This window comes from Camponotus floridanus, unplaced genomic scaffold (assembly GCF_003227725.1).
Source record: "Camponotus floridanus strain SB8 unplaced genomic scaffold, Cflo_v7.5 scaffold36, whole genome shotgun sequence".
Taxonomy (NCBI): domain Eukaryota; kingdom Metazoa; phylum Arthropoda; class Insecta; order Hymenoptera; family Formicidae; genus Camponotus; species Camponotus floridanus.
Window position 1 is genome coordinate 1,930,179 of NW_020229503.1, and position 17,106 is coordinate 1,947,284.

At 28.5% G+C, this 17,106-nt stretch overlaps 2 protein-coding genes and 1 long non-coding RNA gene across 8 annotated transcripts; 1 reads left to right on the forward strand and 2 right to left on the reverse strand.

Moving 5' to 3' along the window:
- Positions 1 to 601: 601 nt before the first annotated feature.
- On the reverse strand, positions 602 to 5,743 carry LOC105255880 (dnaJ homolog subfamily C member 7). Its single transcript, XM_025410953.1, has 12 exons — positions 5,655 to 5,743; positions 5,388 to 5,564; positions 3,463 to 3,551; positions 3,195 to 3,319; positions 2,939 to 3,127; positions 2,740 to 2,858; positions 2,493 to 2,646; positions 2,254 to 2,418; positions 1,910 to 2,078; positions 1,296 to 1,442; positions 1,060 to 1,212; positions 602 to 935 (listed from the first exon to the last, which is right to left on the reverse strand). Exons 2-12 carry the CDS (start codon positions 5,462 to 5,464, stop codon positions 826 to 828), a joined length of 1,497 nt encoding a protein of 498 aa, XP_025266738.1. The 5' UTR covers positions 5,465 to 5,564; positions 5,655 to 5,743; the 3' UTR covers positions 602 to 825.
- A 1,101-nt stretch (positions 5,744 to 6,844) lies between these two features.
- On the forward strand, positions 6,845 to 16,495 carry LOC112638744. Its single transcript, XR_003123148.1, has 4 exons — positions 6,845 to 7,085; positions 7,198 to 7,346; positions 15,887 to 16,100; positions 16,183 to 16,495. It is a non-coding gene; the product is annotated as an uncharacterized LOC112638744 (long non-coding RNA).
- Positions 9,789 to 14,818, reverse strand: LOC112638743. Of its 6 annotated transcripts, none has more exons than XM_025410944.1 (7): positions 14,701 to 14,818; positions 13,067 to 13,276; positions 11,768 to 11,981; positions 10,836 to 11,681; positions 10,523 to 10,758; positions 10,265 to 10,436; positions 9,789 to 10,169 (listed from the first exon to the last, which is right to left on the reverse strand). In XM_025410944.1, exons 3-7 carry the CDS (start codon positions 11,883 to 11,885, stop codon positions 10,039 to 10,041), a joined length of 1,503 nt encoding a protein of 500 aa, XP_025266729.1. In that variant the 5' UTR covers positions 11,886 to 11,981; positions 13,067 to 13,276; positions 14,701 to 14,818; the 3' UTR covers positions 9,789 to 10,038. The 6 variants fall into 6 exon arrangements, with proteins under 6 accessions (XP_025266729.1, XP_025266728.1, XP_025266726.1 ...); XM_025410943.1 differs by lacking the exon at positions 14,701 to 14,818 and adding an exon at positions 13,407 to 14,223 and having other exon boundaries at positions 13,067 to 13,321; XM_025410941.1 differs by lacking the exon at positions 13,067 to 13,276.
- Positions 16,496 to 17,106: the final 611 nt, after the last annotated feature.

The window sequence follows — 17,106 nt, forward strand, 5'->3', positions numbered from 1 at the left end:
ATATTTTAGTTTACATTATTTTAATCAATATTCTTACAATAATTTTGCTCTAAGTTGTAGTAATGAATCTAGAATTAGGCACAAAATTATGGAAAAAAAAATTTTATCTATAGTCGAATCTCTTTACTCCAGAAGATAACTTTCCTGCAAATTGTAAATTTTATTAATTTATATATTACAAATAAGAGTAGAGATTAAAATAAGAATTTAAAATAAAGAGAGAGCACTCTGTTTCTACTTCAGGATAAAGAGATCTGACTATTCACATACACTCAAACATACTTTTTAAGTGAAATTATAGCAAATCATCGGTTTTACGAATTTTTAAAATCGGTTCTGATAATTAATACCAAAATAAGTAAAAACTAAAGTCATTTTTTTCGATGTATTAAGTAATATGTTAAACATAATTGACAGATTTCAATTAAAAAATAAAATAGTTTTAAATACGACTACTTTAACTTAAGAGTTATTTCTTTTACCTATTCAAAAAGGTTTCGTCAGATATATGTATGTTTCAAGTCTGAAAGCTTGCTTGCACTTGAACGTTAATCTGAACAATTTTAATTAAATCGAAAATCTAGTACAATAAAATTGTAAATATATTATTTATAATAGTGTCATACTTAAATAAATTATATATAATTGCACATAATTGTGCCGGTGAATGCCTGTTTCAAAATCACGAAATGCAAATTAACTATACTACATTACATCGTCTGATTAAGTATTAGAAAAAGTCGATGCAGTATTTACTAAAATAAATTCGAACATCATATACACAGCTACATTCATGTTATGTATTATACTTTTGGAGAAATATTGTTAACCTGGAAATTGAAATTGGAAACCACCAGGAAAGCCATCCTGAAACTGAAATTGAAAACCCTCTCCATCTTGACAAAAGAAATGGAACATTGCATTAGGATCCATATCTGGGAACAAAGATAAAAAAAGTATTATACAATATACAATATTATAATATAATAAAAAAGCAGAAAATATACGATCAAATTATTAGCACATATTAGCATATATTAGTAAATAGGAAATACCAACCTTGAAAATTACTCTCATTATCATCTAAGTCATGACCACGATCATAACGAGATCGTTTTTTGGGATCTGAAAGAATACCATAAGCTTCTCCAACTTCCTTAAATTTCTTTTCTTGTTCTCTTTTTTCGCCTTCACTTGCATTAGCGTGACGATCTATAAAATAAATATAATAAAAATATAATTAGTTATATAAGAATTATTAGTTAATAGTTATGTAATTATTTTCGATTCTTTACCTGGATGATGATCTAAAGCTCGTTTCCTATACGCCTTTTTGATATCTTCAGTTGATGCATTTTTATCAATACCCAGAATTTTGTAATAATCTTTCCTCTTGGACTTTCTTAGCAATAATTTCGCTTTTGCAAGTAATCGTTTGGTTTCTACAAAAATGATAAAACATATAAGTATCTCAAAATCAGATATCTTTTTAATGATAATTTTTTTTTTGTCAACTTAGTTAATTTTTTTTAAGCAAAAAATATTGAATTAATAAATTATATAAATTATAAGAATTTTTAAAAAGAATTCTTTTTTAGAAACTATACTTTTCAAATTTAAATAAGTAACAAAACTACATTATTTCATTAATAATTTCAATTTAGTTTAATATAATATTAATTTAATTTAGTTATAGGGATATGATACAAAAAATTGGAGATGACCTCTTTTCACATTTTTGCTAAGAAAAAATCTAATCTAAAATAATCTTTTAAATTGGCCAAAGAATTTACCATTAGAAGATTCAACAGTTTTAAAATACTCTATGGAAAACAATATATTTGTATATTATTCTCATTAATATTCTTGAATTAATATTAATATTATAGTTAATAAATAAGATGTGTACCACGATTATTTTTATCCATTTTACATGCTTTTTCTAGATCTCGGACTGCTTCTTCATATTCTTCAAGTTCCATATAGATGGTTGCTCTTTTAAGAAGAGCTTTTAAATAATTTTCATTAAGTTTGAGAGCTTCAGTACATTCTGTTATGGACTCACTCAATCTTCCCAACTAAAAATAAAGCGAAAGTGTCAAATAAATAATTTTTCATATATTGCATAATACTGCAGCCTTTGAAAATTCATAAATAATTGTGCTATATAGACACAATGTTTATACAAATGTATTAATTTTATAAGAGCAAATATATATTCAATGCAATACATTTGCTCTTTTAAAATTATACCTTAGCTGCTACTGTTGCCTTGTTGAAATGTAATTTAGCATTAGTCATAATATTATGTGGATCAATAGTTAACGCTTCGCTATAAAGATTATATGCTTCTTGATACTGTTCCCTTTTAAATGCTGCATTGCCTTCTTCTTTTTTCTTCTTCAAACATTTTGCTCTCTGATAAAATAAAAAAATGTAGAAGAATATGCCTCTACTTAATATAAATTAGAAAATTTTTTATTTTTTCCTACCTTGTATATTTCTAATGCTTTGGTATGATCTGGTGCTAGTCGCAGTACTTGTTGAAAATGTGTAAAGGCTCTATCAACATCATCTTGGAAATATAAACACATTCCGCGAATATATATCGCATCAGCATTTTGTTTATCGATGTGTAAAGTATCACTAAAAAAAGATAAAATTTATGCAAATTCATAAATGTATATTTTATATATTATGTTTTATGTCACATATTTTTAATTTAATAAAAAAATTTACTTCGCAATATCTTGAGCTTCTTGATATCTTCCTAAAAAAGCTAGACACTCTGCTTTGGTTAGCTTAAAATGTGTGCCAGATGTGCTAATGTCGCAACAACGATCCATGCAATATACAACCTACAAAAGATTAAATTTAAAAATTATATTCAATAATCTCAATAAATTGCTAATAAGAAAATATACAATGAACATTTTACTTTGCGATAATCTTTAGCATTGTAAGAAGCATCAGCATCTTTAAGAAACTTTTGTACGTATGCTAAGTCTCTTTGTTCTGTAGCTATTGATTCATTATTGGGATCAAACTCTAGAAGTTTCTTTAATATAGTTTCAGCTTCTACAATATCACCCAAGATCAACGAGCACTTGATCATTCTTATGTATGCCTAAAAATAAAATTCACAAATAGTAAGTATTACATACAATGATAAACAAATAAAATTATCAGCATACTTTGGAAAATTTTGGTTCTAATTCGATACATTTTTTAGCATCTGTTAATGCATCTCGATATTGTCCAAGCATCATATAACATGCTGCTCTATTGCTATAGTAACGCAATATATTAGGACACATTGCTGAAATATTTTGTAAACATTATAATTATATCATTCATAAAAATAAGAGCCATAAAATTATTAAAATAACTTTATAAATTATATTTTATTAAACCATTTTTTAATATTTAAAATAAAAGTATATAATATTTTAGAATATTTACCAATAGCTTCATTATAACCAATCAATGCCTTTTTATATTGTTTTTGAGAATAATATTGATTAGCAACTTCTTTTTTTGATTCTGCCAATCTAGAAATAAAAATTTATAGATATATACATATATAGTAGATATAGTAGATATAAGATATAAGATAATACATATACAATATATATATATATATATATATATATATATATATATATATATATATAATAAGACATAATACACACACACACACACACAGAGTAAACTATAGTAACGAATCCTTCCAATTATACAATGACACAGATGATATAGATATTAAGACTTACATAATGAACAGAATAAATAAATAAATTAATTAATTAATTAATTAATTAATTAATTAAATAAATAAATATCTAATTGAAATAAGAAGTTAAGCTTGTAACAGATTTTATGCATTGCAGATTAAGGCCCATTCTACAATGAGTCATTAGTCATAGGCAAATTGACCAATCAGAGTCGATTATTTTTGAAATAATCAATTCTGATTGGTCAATTTATTTATGCTAATGATAAATGATTCATTCTAGAATGAGCTTAAAGATTAAAATTTAACTAATTAAGACAAAAACAAAATTTAAATTAGTCTTGATTGATTATTCCAATTTTTGATTTCAATGTATTTAATATGGACTTAATTCCTTATATTTTTTTATATTAATTCCAATAATTACATTTTTTTATATTAATTCCATATTTCTTACTGTGCTTATCATGTTTATTGAGCCTTATGTTCAATATAGAATGTTCCAATTATGAGTGTTACACTGTTTGGCACAATAAAAATATATATATATAATATCTCTGAGCTATTATCAATATTTCAAATTAAACATACAACAATTATATTTATTTTCCTTTTTATTTGTACTAGCTTTTAGCTACTATTATACATTGTGATAAAACTTATTATGAATATATCTGAGATGAGTTTAATTTCACAAGTTTAAGTTGTTAAGGCCCGGTTGCACCAACATTATTTTAGCTTTAAGCGAAACTTAAATATATGTATCTCTTATTTATTTAGAAAGAAAGATAAAGATAGATATACATTTACATCTTGCTTAAAGCTGAAATAATGTTGGTGCAACTAGGCCTAAGAGTCAAAATTTTATAATTTTTGATTATTACAATAATGATCTGTTATATATTTTTTCAAATGTATTTCTTCGTTTAAAAAAAAATAATATATATATATATTTAAGATAGGATGCAACATTAATAGATATACTGATATTATTAGTAAACATGCTAAATGAATAGAAAAATTAATTCAAATTACTTCAAAAAATATCATATATAATATAATACAATGTAATGTATAACATATTCTTACTTGAAAATTAATAAAAATAAACATATAGCACTTATTTACATACTTATATTGAGAATTCTTATATTGAAAGTTTTCCAGCAAAAAATATATATATAGATACAATATATAATTATCAAATAGAACAATATTCGAAATTTCAAAAATTTTCTACTCAAATTCCATTTATCTACCTGTTTTCTTGCTAGAAAAAACTCCCATTATAATCAATATAAAGATATATATAGTAAAATTTTAAAGTTTCTACAAATTCAATATTTTTATTTCAAGAATTTGTATACTAAGTTGTTTAATAATCAATAATTATATATACATTCGTTTTATTAATTGGAAAGCTAATACTACTTACAAAATGACTATGCATGAAAGAGCAAAAAGTATAGTGAAATATTAATTTTATTATGTTTAAATATAATAGAAACAGAGAGATAAAGAGTTTCCTATGTTAAAACGATGTTTCTCAAAAAAAAATGCTTATAATCAAGCTTCGTTTTTTATTCATGTCTACGTCCAGTAAGAGCAATTACATTGAATAATGCATTATAGTACATCTTAAGAAATAACTTACTCTTTGATATTTTCCGTTGTCTCTTCAACATTTGTTACAGCATTAAGAGTAATATTGGTCGAATCTGGTGACGCCATGGTTGTGTTCTTCGTTAAATGAAATAAGATTAAGCGATGATGATCGAATGATGCTATGCACTGTAAGATACGGCTTTCCGTAGTTGCGTCGCTATTGCAACTGTTAAGCAAAAAATAGTAAATGTACAATGCTACGATAAACAATACGCGCAAAAGTATTTTCCATGTTTTCTCTCTTTCTTTTTCTTACTAATTTGTCACGATATACAGAATTGTAAGTTAAGGATCGACAGGAGTAACCCTTGGTCCACAATCTTGCTTTAAGGCCGGTATTCATAGTCCGAAGTTCTTATATTTGAGATCGTCTTAGGCCGGGTCTACAAATAAGTAATTTAGCCTTAAAAGATTGACCACAGTCAAGTATGAAGAGAATACTCGATTGTGATTGGTCAATTTCTTAAAGCTTAGGGCTTAAATTATCTATTGTAAACCCGGCTTTAAGTTCGAGCTTGAAATGCTACGCAGCTATTTGATTGGTTGAATAAGGTCTTAAGTCAATCTCAAAGCAGACTTAAGATGATCTTAAATATAAGATCGGACTAGGAATACCGGCTTAAGTGACGGAGTCGTAAGAAATTAACCAATCACAATTGAATGTGAGAAGAATAATTAAATACGATTGGTTAGTTTCTTACGACTCTGTCAGTTAAAGCAAGATTGTGGACCAAGGGTTAGGCCGGGTCTACAATAGATAATTTAAGTCTTAAGCCTTAAGAGATTGAAAAAGTATGAAGAGAATACTCGACTGTGATTGGTCAATTTCTTAAGGCTTAGGGCTTAAATTATCTATTGTAGACCCAGCCTTACGGACAAATTCTGAATAAAGTCACTAGATATACAAACCTTTTAGCATAGACATATATAATATAGACCCAGCGTTCTGTGAATGAAATTGTCCGCGTCTTCTAAAGGACGGAACGATATGGAGTAAGGTGCTATCTCCGTCACTCTGCCGGTCTGAAGGGGAAACTTAGAGAAGAGGCATTCAAAATAATACATTATGCGTTCTGGATGCGGCATAAAAGATTCAACCAATCAGAGTTCTTTATGTGCGCTGACCTTTAAGAACAAGCAGAATGAACACAGGTTTAACTCTATGTAATGTGTTTTTGTATCAAATTAAAGAGTCTATAAAAAAACGTCGCTTTGCACCGCGAACCTTTCGGTATTCACTACTTAAAGTTCATTATTAAAGTTCACTACTATTTAGGTTAGGATATCTGTCATACCGATGGCACAGTATGGCCGGTATTTATAGTCCGATCTTATATTTAAGATTGTCTTAAGTTTGCTTCGAGGTTGACTTAAGACCTCATTCAACCAATCAAATAGCTGCGTAGCATTTCAAGCTCGAACTTAAGACGATCTCAAATATAAGATCGGACTATGAATACCGGCCTATAAGTATATACAGGGATATAGGGGTATATACAGGTATATAGGGACACTTCTTTGTTCTCCAAGGACCGCAATTTTGAGTACGCATGCGTCAATTGTACAATTTTTAATATGGCCTATGTGCCACATGCTATCTGTACACGTTATGCTGTGATAAAATATTAAGTAATAAAGATAAAATTTAAATTTTGTGTCATCACAGAAAAAATAAAAATGTCTGAAGGTAATTGATATTTAAATGTGTATAATATGCATCTTGTGCTTATGCGATTTATTTAACCTCTTAAATATATGTAAAATAAATTTAACTAAAAATAAATCTTGCATAATTACAGATATAAATCATAATATAATTATTATGAAGAGAAATAATAATGGAAGGAAGATCATGAAAGGTGTCTATAGCTGTACAATGCAAGGATGCTCAAATATTTCTGGACGTGACTGGCCTCAGCTTTTTTTCTTTTCCACGAGATTCAGAAAGGTAAGAATAAAAAAAAGTAATTCATTGATATTAAATTATTGATATTAAAATTTTACGAAATTTATTCAAACATTATTAAGTTAACTATTAAATTTATACATACATAAAATATATATATAATATATATATATATATGAAGATAAAAATATTAGGAATGGGTGGCGCAGAATAATAAATATAAAAACAAATACACAAAAAGGCAAGTAAAGCCACCGGTGTTAGAAGTTGACGCAAAAAAAAAAGAAAAATGAATTGTAAATACGTGTTAACCCAGACAGCACACATGTCCAAAAGACATCTAAAAGACTACTTAAAGACGTCTTAAAGTCCTTTAGACGTCTTTAAGACGTCTTTTGGCCTTTTTGTGCTGTATGGGAAATTACAATCATGTTAATAATTACGAAATACATTGATTAACGCAAACGTTTCGATCTTCTCCGAATCCTTTTCAATGCATATAATAATAAAATAGAATAATCCGTTAAGTAACGCACGTGAAAGTCATGTCAAATCTAAAAACAAATATGGTTGTAGCGCAAACAGACAAAATTAATAAAGTCAAAATTTCGCACAAAGGAAGATGAAAACAACGGTACGACGACCGCAACATAGCCGCCAAGGAACACGCAATAATACATGTTGTCGCAGAAAATAAAAATTTTTTTCAAAAAACTCGCATAGGTTGCAAGTGCGAGAACGTATCTCCACTCACCTTTGTTGACCGTCATCGAGCTCAGCCGGTCAAAAAACAAAAACGGCGCAAAAGCTATTGTTGTCCGTTACGCACAAGGAGCAGGCGATCAAATTGCCAAATAAAAATCAATTGTCTCCTAATAATCCACAATGCATGACAATTTTTGTTTCACAGGTAGAGTGCTTTTTCATCCAAAATCTGAAAAAATTAAAACGAGCGGAGCAACACGCAATCTCACATACAACCAAGCGCAAAAATGAGAGAAATAAAATAAAGGCTTCTAATATAAAGAATAAATTAAATTGCACAATAATACAATAGTTATACGTACAATAGTTATACAATAGTTATACGTATAATAATTATACGTACGAATTAAAATATACAAAAATCGTAGAAATAAGCGCAGACGGGAGCAGAAATAAGAAAAAGAAAAATTCAAATAATAACACACAGGCGATATAATTGGCGAAACGGTGTGACATACTAAAACATACGAGCCGATATCGAAGGCATCAAGGGAAAAGGAGTGCGGATGAGGAGGGGGGAGGAAAAAACAGGAGGATGAGGGGGGATTTCCCAATCAGAAATGATTTGTCGAAAAGACGTTGTTTCGACATCGAAAATGAAGATCGAAAAATTTCGAAATTTCTATTGATTTCGATGAATTTTTGACTCCAATTTCGATTGATTTTCGACGTCGAAATAGAAACTCGAATCGATCTTTTTAATCCAATATTGAGAAATCTTGTAATTTATTTAAAAGAAATAAGAATAAAATATAATAAAATATAATAAAAAAGTTCATTAATTTATATAATTTATAACAGTAGTAATAACACTACTGTGAAAATTTTGAATCAATAAAATAGACGTAAAGAAATGATTGAAAAAAGTCAATTAATTTATATGTATATCATTAATTTTTTTATATTATTAAATTTAAACTTATATATATATAAATTTAAATTAAAAAATTAATGATGATATATATATATATATATATATATATATATATATAAATGATTACTTTTTTATTCAATCATTTCTTTACGTATATTAATTCAAAATTTTTCAGAGTGTTACTATTGTCATAGTAATTATATAAATGGATGAATCTTTTTATTTATATTTTGTTCTTATTTCTATATGTGAATATATATATATATATATATATATATATATATATATATATTACAATAGGCTACAATACTACAATATTTTAATTTGATTACATAATTATCTATATATATCGTATATCTTTAGGAAGGAAAGACATTTCGATTTTTACATATAATAATAAAAAAGGAGATAAAATATATGAATTCTACAATAATGATAAGTTTTATAAATAGTGAATACATATATTGATAATACATATAACATTATTGCTATTATCATTATTTTTATTATAAATGTTTGTCAAAAGAATATGTTAATATTTACCAACTAGAATTTATAAAAAAAGTCGGTACTTTGTATGCCAAAGTGTGTATATATTATGTATATATTATGTATATATTATGTATATACATGTACATATATATATATATATTATTATCTTTGGAAATATCGCTTAGAATATTTAAATGTTTTAACAATATCAAGATCTCTCTATACGCTTCCTAAACTAAAATATTATACATACACAACCATTTATCTAACTCTGATACATGAAAATAAAAATAACCATAAGAGAGCCCCAATATAATTAACATAATAATATAATGTAAAAATATAAAGCGTTTTTTAAATAAAATAATCACATTTTCTTTAAAGAGTTGTATAAAACGTAATCTTATCAAAGACTCTGCCATAAAATAACAATCACATTTTCTTTAAAGTATAAAAATAATCTTATCAAAGCACAAATAATCCCATACTGTTCTGTGCAAAATGCTTATGCAAGAAAAGTTGATATATTCATGAACCCATATATAAGTAATTAAACATTTGATATATTATTTATAGAAACACTACTGTTGTTCAGTCGTAATTTTAAGATTTTTTCTTCCTATTTCCCAAACTGCCGTCACACTGCTTGCGCCATTTTGCATCTTTTAACCACCCAGCCAAAGCTGCATTTGCTTCAGTAAGATCACTATTCGAAAAAGCTATTTGAAGAGTTCCTAGAACAAGACATGTACATATATAAATATCAAACATTTTGCATCTTTTTGCATAAAAATAATAAAAAATCCAACGTATTAATGTAAATAATTACCTTGAAACAAATCATAAAGTTTAAGCGATTTGAAAGCAATTTTCCCATTACCTCCGTCACAATTTATTTCACTTGCCAGTGTATTAGAGAGTAATTTTGTTAGCATATTTGTTGCGCTTTTCCTTTCGGGATTCTTCACGCTTAACTTCATATAATTAGACATGTAATGACACTGTAAACGAGAAATAATGAAATATTAGTAAGCACATATAAAAGGAAATTTTCTTTCAAAAAATCAAAGAGAAATTATTTATTTACAGCAGCAGCTAAATTATGATCCGCTTCCAAGAATTTGTTAAATTCTTCTAAATCTTGTTTTGTGTTAAGCGGTAATGCTGGCATTTTTTCAGGACGCGAAATTCTCTTTTCTGAAGGTATTATAACTCTCATGAGCTTGCTCATGTTCATGTTGAGAATATCTAGCTTTCCAGAAACTTCTTCTACTATAACAAGTGTTCTGTCAAGTTTCGTTTTGAATAAGCTTAATGTCTCCTCTGCAATAAACATAGTAGAAAAATTAGAATCACTAAAAGCAAATATTGGTTTTACACTCATATCGCAACAAAATTACCTTTGTTCTTATTATGCAACTGCTCTTTAAATGTTGTTCGTCCGTACGTACGATGGGAAGTGCTTGAATTAGATAATTTTGATGAATGTTCGCAGTTTGAGTCACTGCTGATGTTCTTAGAATTACGATTAAAATTATCGGTTGTTATAGAATCTTGCGTTGAAGTTGGATGAATAAACAAATTGTCTTCAGGTATTGTATTTTGCATCGGTGATTGTACATTTGAAAAAAGATTTTCTTCTTCTTGAACAGCACTTGTATCAGAATTAGCAGGACTATTTGTAAACAGTGAATTGAAAGAAGTTGGAGAAGATATTGACACAGATGATGACACAGGTTTTAATGGACTTTTTATAGTCTTGCTTAATGAGGTTAATAATTCTGGCCTTTTCATTTTCGAGGCCGCAATTTCTTTTGCTATTTGAATTTCTTTTCCTGTCAAGTTCACGTTAGAATGTTTAGAGAATGGCCTTTTTGTTTTTACCCTTTTATTTACGTTTGTTTCTTCAAACTTTTCTTCTTGAAGTTTTTCAACCTCACTTAACTTAATAGTAGAGGAAGCAGAAACATTCCTCTTCATCAGTTTTGAAGAAGTATTGGAATTTGAATCACTATCACAGTGTTGAGTGTTGGAGAAAGCTTTCTTGAGAAACACAGGAGGAGGAGCAGGAATAATTTTCGTCGTTAATTTTAATGAGACATTAGAATTAGAATCACTGTCTGATGATGTAATTTGTCGACTCTTTTTCCTCCTTTTCCCTCGACCCATGTATTGCTCTATCTCAGTTTTATAATTAGAATCAGCAAGGAATCCAGAAATAGCTGCACGGGCTTTTGGATAAGTATCTAGAAAAATTGTTGAAGTATTTTAATGTGGGTGTATATATATATATAAAAGTGTGTGTTCACAAAAAAATAAAATAAAATTTTACTGTAAAATCTCTTCACTTCCACATCGTGTTTTGGCCAATTAGTTTTAAAAGATTCTTCGGTTTTTACTAGTTGTGTTACAGAGTTTGAATTAGGGGGCCAATATGTTTTTCCGCACATTTCATCATCAAGATCTGTGCAAATCCACTTTCTTAAACCAACATCAAAATATGTATCTGGATCCTTATTTGTTGGCAAAAATTTTAATACAACAAACTGTGAAACAGAAAATAAGAAGTATAAATATATTATGTTCTATAAATGTTTAAATTATTTATGTTTCTAAAATGTTTAGATTATATATATTAATTCATGTAATGTGCTGCATGTGCTTTTTTCATTAAGGGAATAGTGTGAAGTAACGGCACACACAACCAAGTTTCTTGATTTGGAATCAAGTAGCACTTGCATTCTATATCATTGAGAGGATGCTATTCTCCTCTCCTCAAGCTGAAAAACACAGATAATGCCTAGTTCAGAAGAGGGAAGTGGATATGTATAAAAGTCTTCCTGTTTTTGAAACTTACAACCAACAAAAAATAGAGTTCGATGTCTATAAACAATATTTTTTAGCAAAACAACATTACCATTTGATGTTTTAAAACAAGAGTTCTTTGTACCTATTCTGAAGCATATATTATCAATGATAACTTTACGATATTGTGAGCCACGAATAATTTCATTTGCAATAAAGTGTTTTAAAGAGAGTACAAACTGATTAGGCTTAGAATCCAGAATAATTTTAATTTTTTCCTTTCCTAGATCACGTCTAGCTATCTGCTGCAACGGTTTATAGCATGACATCAGGGAATCTTTAATTGACTTTAGACGATTTTCATAACGAAAGGCACTAAAATTATCCATAGTACCATGCTCTTGACATTCCTTACTTAAGTGACTGAGTGAGTGCACATTATACACTACAAAACTCTTTCCATAAATAACTACTGAATGAGAGATAAAAGTTCTGATGAATTGCTCAGCAAAGTGAAGATGAGTGCGAATAAGAGTAGAACTAGACAAAATGTATGCAGCGCTGTGTAGAAGAAGAAAATGTTTATAGATATTATGATGAATTAAATTCTTGAAAGCAACGATGCCATCATATAAAAGTATGCGACGAAATTCAGTGGCCTTGAATAGTTTAAAATCGTTTAGAGATCTTGGCTTTCGATTAAAATCTTGGGGACAGAATTCTTTAAGAAACACAAAAACTTCAGATATAAGATTAATAATATCTCCATGCAGTTTCCATGCTCCAACCACAAACAACCAAAAATGAAGTAATCTTTTAAACACACCAATATATAGAAGGTGCATTGGATCAAGACGAAATTGCGATACAAGCCCAGTTCCTAATCTTTCAAGTGGTGACGTTCCTTCGTGATGTTGAGGTTGCTCGCGATTTCTGAAAGATTCATCTGTACGGAGAGATTGATTAAGGTCTATGAAAGTAATCCTGTGGTTATTGTATTCTCCAATGACGGTGCACTTCTCACAAGCTGCGTAACCTGAATGTCCCTTACAACATTTAATCAATGCTCTTGCAGGAGCGTCTAAAATATAATTTCTAATTATAACTTCATAATTGTTGCTCTCATATTTATAGCCATTATGAAATAAATCTTCTAATTCAGTTACATATTTTTCTAGATATTCTTCAATATTCTGAGGATCACTTTTTCCACAGTAAATGGCAATAATAAAAGGTTCATTTAGAGTCCCAACAAGATGCCCTAAAATTGGCCAAAATTTAAGTTTGGAACTTTTAAAGAGCGGCAAACCATCAATATTAATATCAATTATAATCTTTTTATGAACTTGCAAATAATCTTGTAATAACTGATCCAAGTTAGCTCTAACACCTTTGTACCAATATTCCTCTCCATTTTGACAGATATTTATTTCTGGATTAATATTACTTTTCAAAAGTGTTTTGTAACTTTTAGGCATATTAGGGAAACCAACACTGAGACGTTTTAATAAATTATCGACTTTTAACATAGAAAGGACACCTGATTCAGAAGTCCACGCTCGAAGTGATTCAATAACAAATTGTTCTATTTGAGCAACATTTTTAAAAACCATCGCATTCTCATTTTCGACTTCACTTCTATCAGACTGTGGATTCTCACTCAATTCACTCTGTGAATCAGACACAATATGTTCAGCAACCAGTTCAACTTGTACAGATGTATCACTATTATTACTTTCTTCAGGAACATCACAATAGCATTCATCATTAGCAACATCTGACAACACTAAATTTTCTTCAATATTTGATGATACCTCTGAACTATTATCCGAAGATTATACATATATCTTATTGATTTTCATTTGCAATTCATCGGCTTTAAGTTTTTTCATGACAGCTTTTGCAGCTCTTCTACGCAATTTTCTTTTCATAGGCTTAGAAACAATCTTAGATAGTGACAAATTATAAAAAATGAATTTAATAACACTTCATTAAGAAATACTAATAGATATAACATTATATATTTATAGTATTATAACTAACTAAAATATTAAAATAAATAAAAAAAATATAAAAAAAACAAGAGTTAATATCTCTTATATTACACTCGACTAAGACCCCTATGCACAATAGAGAAAATATTAAGAATATGAATAAATATTAAGCATTAAGCTTACTGCACAATACAAAAGTGTAATTAAGCAATAGGAATAAAAAATAGAAAATATTTATCAATAGAAGCAGAGAATATCTATTGTTCCTTAATATCTATCTGCTTCTGTTAATGGAAATTTATTCTCTATTCTTATTGTGTATACTTTTGTATTGTGCAGTAGGCCTATCTAATGATTAATATTTATTCTTATTCCTAATATTTTCTCTACACTGTGCGCAAAGTCTAAGAAAATTACTAATAAAAAATAATAGCCTAACCTAAAAATAGTAATTTACAAAACTTACCGGATTTTCTTCCATTGTGTGCTAATAAATGACTTTGTTATAATTGCTTGTTATAACAGTAAATCACTATGCCACACACTAATAAATAATGTAACAAAATCCTGGTTAGAATGTTTTATCAGAATAAATAAATTTCTTTTCCTATAATTTCACTGAGTAACACAAAGGCAAACGGAAGGCGGGAAGACGTATCATCGTAGGCGCGCGCATACTGTTATGTGCACCATGCGCATATATGGATCACGTGCACAATATTTTACCAATCAGATGCTTTCCTAAATCGACATCGTTTCGATGTCGTTTCAACATTCAATTTCTCCTATATTTATAATGATGTCGAAATGATATCAAAACAATATCGTTTCGATCCCTATATAATAAAAAATAAAAGAGAGAGAATATCAAATTATATATAAAATATATTTACCTAAAATATCAAAAATTGCATGAAACTTCCAAACTTTTCATAAACGCACTTTTATGTTGCTCACAAAATTCAAAATTTCGACGCAAATTTCGAATCGACATCTTTTCGATATGAACGACGTTCAATCGATATCATTTCGATGAATCATTTCTGACTGGGTTAGGAAACAGGAGCGAAACGAACACTAATAGGGGCCCACATTTATTCAAGCGGGAAAGATTTGATGATTGGCAAATACGCCTTATCGAAATTAACAGTGTCACTCTGAACATTTAAGTTGTTCTCTTGTCGCATAATATGAATCATTTCAGAAATGCATCTACGTGAAAAAGAGGGGTCAATATCTAAAATTTTGATATTCTCCCAATCGAACTCATGTCCGTCTAGCCTATGACGTGAAACCACCGATAAAGATTCCACAGGACGATTGATGTTGGACTTGTGTTCTTTTATTCTTGTGGAGAGTTGTCTACTCCAAAGTCGTTCTGATTTTTGTCGGAACGTTGGCGGTCGTAATTTCCAACATTTATTATAAACATCTAAAATTAACCGAATAAAATCATTGTATTGCAGACATTGTGACAATTTAATTAAACCCTTGTCACGCCGTAACTAAGCGTCGCCGACCCACGGTTCCTATACTTAAAATGCTTATATTGATTCCTTCTTTCATCACACAAATTTATGGCACTTAATTTTTCAACACCCTGTATATTTCATATATATATTATTCATATATATATATATTTTTTTTTTCAGATCTAAATTATGGTTAAAAAATTGTGGGCGTATTATTGAAACGTCGATAGAGAAATTACACAAAAATTATCGTGTTTGTGAAAATCACTTCGCACCATCAATGTTTTTGACTTGAAGAATCGATTGCAGCCAAATGCATTTCCGATACCATTAAATGATCAATCAGCATATAATTCATTGATTTCTGACAATCAGATATTCTCAAATAACCATGGTAAGAATATTATTAATTTTTAATTTTATGAATTCTTTTTTATTTCTTTAATATATATTAATGTAAAAATTATATTTTGCAGATACATATTCAGTAGAACATTTAAATCAAAATCAAATAAATGATGTAAGACAAAAAGATCAACAAACACAAATCGAATTTAATACACAAAATCAAATAATTCAAACGAGTGCAAAACTATTAAGTAATTCACCATGAAAACAGAAACTCAGATATAAGATCCGTTTGTTACGACAGCAATTGCAAAATATGAAACAACGATTAAAACAACAACAATTAAAACGACAAAAAAACAATATCAGCACACACACACACACATGTTTTGTTTGTGTGTGTGTGTAAACAAATAATATTAAAATTGTAAACATTATAATACCAGTAAATAAATATAATGTAATTGTTAATCGTATTGAAATTTGTTTGGAGTAAGTGTTATAGTTTTTTAAGTAACATTAATATATATATATATATATATATATATATATATATATTAGTATATATATATATATATATTATATATATATATATATATGTATGTATGTATGTATGTATGTATGTATGTATGTATGTATGTGTGTATGTATGTATGTATGTATTATTATAACATTACTTAAAAAGCTATAATCTCGCTCTAAACAAATTTTAATGAGATTAACAATTGCATTCTGTTTATTCACTTATACAATAACTTCACTTATACAATAACTTTGCATTTTATGAAAGAGAATTCTAATTTACGCGCCAAGTTACAATTTTCAATATAGCGATCATGTGACTTGGCATAAGCACATCAAAGGTGCCGACACCGAAATGACTACTGTATATATTTATTGTATGTATTATTACTGTGTAGATGGCACTAGCATTCACACGTACACCTACACACACGCGCGCGCGCGCGCGCGCGGAGGGTGTAAGGGGTCCTTCGGCCCCCCTCCCGCACCCACCCCGTCTCCATCGCTACGCATGGAAAGTTGCAAAGTGG